Source organism: Rhinolophus hipposideros, assembly GCF_964194185.1.
Source record: "Rhinolophus hipposideros genome assembly, chromosome: 15".
Classification (NCBI taxonomy): Eukaryota; Metazoa; Chordata; class Mammalia; order Chiroptera; family Rhinolophidae; genus Rhinolophus; species Rhinolophus hipposideros.
In genome coordinates this window covers 23,548,463-23,552,573 of record NC_138061.1, presented here as the reverse complement: position 1 = coordinate 23,552,573, position 4,111 = coordinate 23,548,463, and the positions used below count along the sequence as shown (strand labels likewise).

General features: G+C 56.8%; 1 protein-coding gene across 1 annotated transcript; it reads left to right on the top strand.

Annotated features, from left to right (window-relative positions):
* Positions 1 to 362: 362 nt before the first annotated feature.
* Positions 363 to 2,672, top strand: KAZALD1 (Kazal type serine peptidase inhibitor domain 1; the record flags this gene model as incomplete). The annotated part of the gene is made up of 4 exons (XM_081074548.1): positions 363 to 864; positions 1,961 to 2,121; positions 2,202 to 2,349; positions 2,535 to 2,672. 4 exons carry the CDS (start codon positions 363 to 365, stop codon positions 2,624 to 2,626), a joined length of 903 nt encoding a protein of 300 aa, XP_080930674.1. The 3' UTR covers positions 2,627 to 2,672.
* Between the last annotated feature and the right edge of the window lie 1,439 nt (positions 2,673 to 4,111).

Below are 4,111 nucleotides of genomic sequence, written 5' to 3'. Positions count from 1 at the left end.
TCCAGTCCATCTCTAGGGCAGGGAGCTTCAGAGTTGAACGGTGTGTACTGGTGGAGCTGGGTGGTGCTGCGTGTCTGAGCTTCCTCACCCCTTCTCACCTCTCCCCAACACTCCCCCCTCCCCAAGAACAGCCCAATCAATTACCACCCAGCAGAACAGGATGACCCCTAGAGGGTCCCTATACCTCTGCATTGAGGGTCTGCTTAACTCCAAGGTAGCAGGGGAGGAGGCAGTGCTAGGGTCAAACTTTCCAGCGAGGAAGAGTGAGGTTGCTTCTGACCTGCCGACCTGGCTTTCCTCCCTGGCAGGGTGTTAGGAACGCACGCTGATGCCCTGAGAGCTCGCAGAGCTTCCAGCTAGCCATGCTGCAGACACCCGCAGATGTCTTGGCGCTGCCCCTGCTACTGCTGCTGGTGGTACAGGCGCCGCCCCCGACTGGCGCGCGGCCGTCCCCAGGCCCGGATTACCTGCAGCGCGGCTGGCTGCGGCTATTGGCGGAGGGCGAGGGCTGCGCTCCCTGCCAGCCAGAGGAGTGCGCCACGCCGCGGGGCTGCCTGGCGGGCCGGGTGCGCGACCCGTGCGACTGCTGCTGGGAATGTGCCAACATCGAGGGCCAGCTCTGTGACCTGGATCCCAGCGCCCACTTCTACGGGCGCTGCGGCGAGCAGCTCGAGTGCCGGTTGGACACAGGCGGAGACCTGAGCCGCGGAGAGGTGCCGGAGCCGCTGTGTGCCTGCCGTTCGCAGCGCCCACTCTGTGGTTCCGATGGCCGCACCTACGCGCAGATCTGCCGCCTGCAGGAAGCGGCCCGTGCTCGGCCGGACGCCAACCTCACTGTGGCGCACCCAGGGCCCTGCGAATCGGGTATGCCTGACCCGGGGGCCCCACCCCCAGCACTTGAGATTCCTCGAGGCACTGCTACCCGACCCTCAAAGGCATTGGTCTCTGGCCAGCGGAGCGAAAAGGATGAGGCCTCTAGTCTAGTCTAAGAGCCCATTCTCGCTGCTGGTCCACAGAGGCCGCTGCCTGAAAGTGTGGGTCCAAAGCTTTGCGTGAAAGCTTTCCAGACCTGACAAGCAGAGACCAACCCTCTAAGGATGCAGGCACATAGCCAATGGTTGGCGTCAAAACTAAGAAAGTGAAGAGACTCCCATTTTATGCCCAGACCGCTGGAGCCCAGGCAGGGAGACTTGGGTTCCTGTGAGATGCAATCAGGTTTCGTTTGGGTGGCTTCATAGAGCAACCTGTTAACCCAGTCTACCCGCTTCTCCCCCCACTTCTTTGGCGCCGAGGGATTAGTGATGGAAGGGGCTCTTCTAGCTCCTCCTCCCCCCATCCCAGGGGACTCAGGGCCATTCAAGCCTCAAGTTTTATTTGGCAGCTTTAGTAACTTTCACTTCCTGAGCCCCTTTGAGGGGTCTGGTTTGTCTGGGGCTGCCAGGAAAACAAACACCCGGTGGGGATCCCAACACTTTCTCCCACAACTCCAGGCTTTCTGCCTGCTGCCCAGGTGGGTTGTCTGCTTTTGCCACTTGGAACAATCCCGCCCCCAGGGTGGGGTGGGGGAAGGTCTGCTCTTTGGGCCTTTGCCAACTGGACCTGGTTAGAAAAGGGGGAGGGTGAGAGGAGGGAGGTGTTGGTTACAAGTCCAGCGGGATAGGGGCCTAGAGGGTGGAATGAGGACAGGGGATCAATCAGGGACAGAGTGTGGCTGCCAAGCTGAGGTGTAGGTCTGTGTGCTTTTTTGTGCATTTTGTCTGTGCATACATCTCCATCTCTGCGTTTGCACCGTCTGTACCTGCATCTACATTGGTGGTGTGTCATATCGTGTTCATGGAGGTGTATTTACTTCAGCATATATTGTGTTCTCCCACCAACATAGTCACAATGGTTCGCATATGGGGTTCTTGCTGGACTGCATGTGCCATCCTGTTCTCAGGCTTCCCACCTCCATCCCCAGAGCCCCAGATCGTGTCGCACCCATATGACATTTGGAATGTGACGGGGCAGGATGTGATCTTTGGCTGTGAGGTGTTTGCCTACCCCATGGCCTCCATCGAGTGGAGAAAGGATGGCTTGGAAATTCAGCTGCCAGGGGATGACCCCCACATCTCTGTGCAGGTAGGAGCAGGGAGCAAAGCCTCCCCGGGGCAGCCCAGGGCCTGCCTAGGGGATCCTACTGACTCCTCCTCTGGCTCCAGTTTAGGGGTGGACCCCAAAGGTTTGAGGTGACAGGCTGGCTACAGATTCAGGCTGTGCGTCCCAGCGATGAGGGCACCTACCGCTGCCTGGCCCGCAATGCCCTGGGCCAGGTGGAGGCCCCAGCTAGCCTGACTGTACTCACACCGGGTAAGGAGGAGCCCTGGAATCTGGGGGTGGGAGGGTAGTGGTGGCTTTGGGTCCTTGAGTGTGTGTTGATGTCTGTATGTGCATGTGGGTATACACGCAAGTGTGGCTTTCCCATAGACTGGGGAATGGGGGCACTGACAGCCCCTCTTTCCTGTTCTTTCTCCTTTGCCCACTTGTGTTCACAGACCAGCTGAACTCCACAGGCATCCCCCCACTGCCATCCCTGCACCTGGTTCCTGAGGAGGTTGAGAGTGAAGAGGGCGATGATTACTACTAGGTCCGGAGCCCTGGCCCATGGGGGTGGGTGAGTGGGGACAGCGTTCATCCCTGCTCTTGAAAAGATCTGGAAAGGGAGAGCAAGGCCTCTTCACACATAGATTGCTTAATGCCCTTAGTGGGGGAGATGCAGTGGTGGTGGTGGTGGTGGTGGTGGTGGTGGTGGTGATAGGAGACAAAAATTGGAGGAGGGTAAGGAGACCGGCAGGGGGTAGGAGTGGTGGGATCCAAAGGGGCCCACGCAGGAGATGTGTGGACCAACCAGGTGGAAGACAACAGCTGCCTGCTGGTCTCTAGGCTGGGAGGAGAGGAGTAGACACAAAGGGGTACAGACACGAGGTGTTCCTCCCCTGCTTTCCAGCAGCCCTCCCGCCAGCCTGCTCAGCTAGTCTTCCTAACTGCCTTTCCTCACAGCTCCTGTTGTTATTTTCCTAGTTCTCAATCTTTGCCTGGCTTCAGTTTGCCCTTCCTCAAAACTCACCTTCAAGAAAATGTCCCTCTCTCCCGAGGCCCATTTGCACTTACTAACTGCAGTCCTCTTTGCTGCTCGCTGTCTGCTGTCCAAGAGAGCACAATGAAGTCTGGTTTTAGTTCAGTGCAATAAGATGGGCATTTGGGCATATCTAATTTCTCCTGTCATTCTGAAAAGTCCATGAGGCCAGCACATATCTTATACCACTTTGTATTGGATAATGCCTAGCACAGGACTAGGCACAGTGGGCATGCAATAAAGATTTATGAACAAACTGAGACACACAGATGAACAGATGGTTCATGCAGATGTGCATACTCGTATGAAGACTGCATTTCACGGTAGTAGGACTCTGACTTCCAGAAGCTCTAGGTCCTGCTCTCTAAGCATATGTCTGCCAGATGTACAGAGAGGGCTCTTGAGCTGGGGCCTACCCTGCCCTCTAGGGAGGAAGGCTGGAGCCATCTGGGTGGAGGGAGGGTATCCTTCCAATCTGCTCTCCATCAGTGCTAGTCTACCGCTAGATTGCCTGCTTCTCTGTACATCTTACTCCCCAGGCGGAGTAGGGAACCACTCTGTAGGCAGGACCCAGTATAGAAGCATAAACTGGTTGGAGGAGGGGAGAAGTTTAACCCCAGATATGGGCTGTACCCTAAGATTCCCCTAGGAATCCACCCATTTCCCTGCTGAACGTAAACAAAGACACAGCTTGTTCCTTCATCTGCTCCAACTGTGACCTGTTCTATCCTACTAGGGGTCCCTCACAGAGCCAGACTCTCGTTCTCCAAAGCTCTCTCCACACTCTGTTTACCCAGCCCCAGAGACACTGGTGAGGCGCAGTGTTTATTGACTGATTAAAGAAGATGAAAGCTTAAGTTCTCAAGGCCACATAGGGTGGCAACGGCCTCCTGCACGCCTGGGCTCCGCCCAGAGCCTGGCGCCACCAGGGGAGAAATCACAGTTTGTTCGATGTCTGAGCTTGTCCTCTGGGGCCCAACGCAGGAGCCGCAGGAG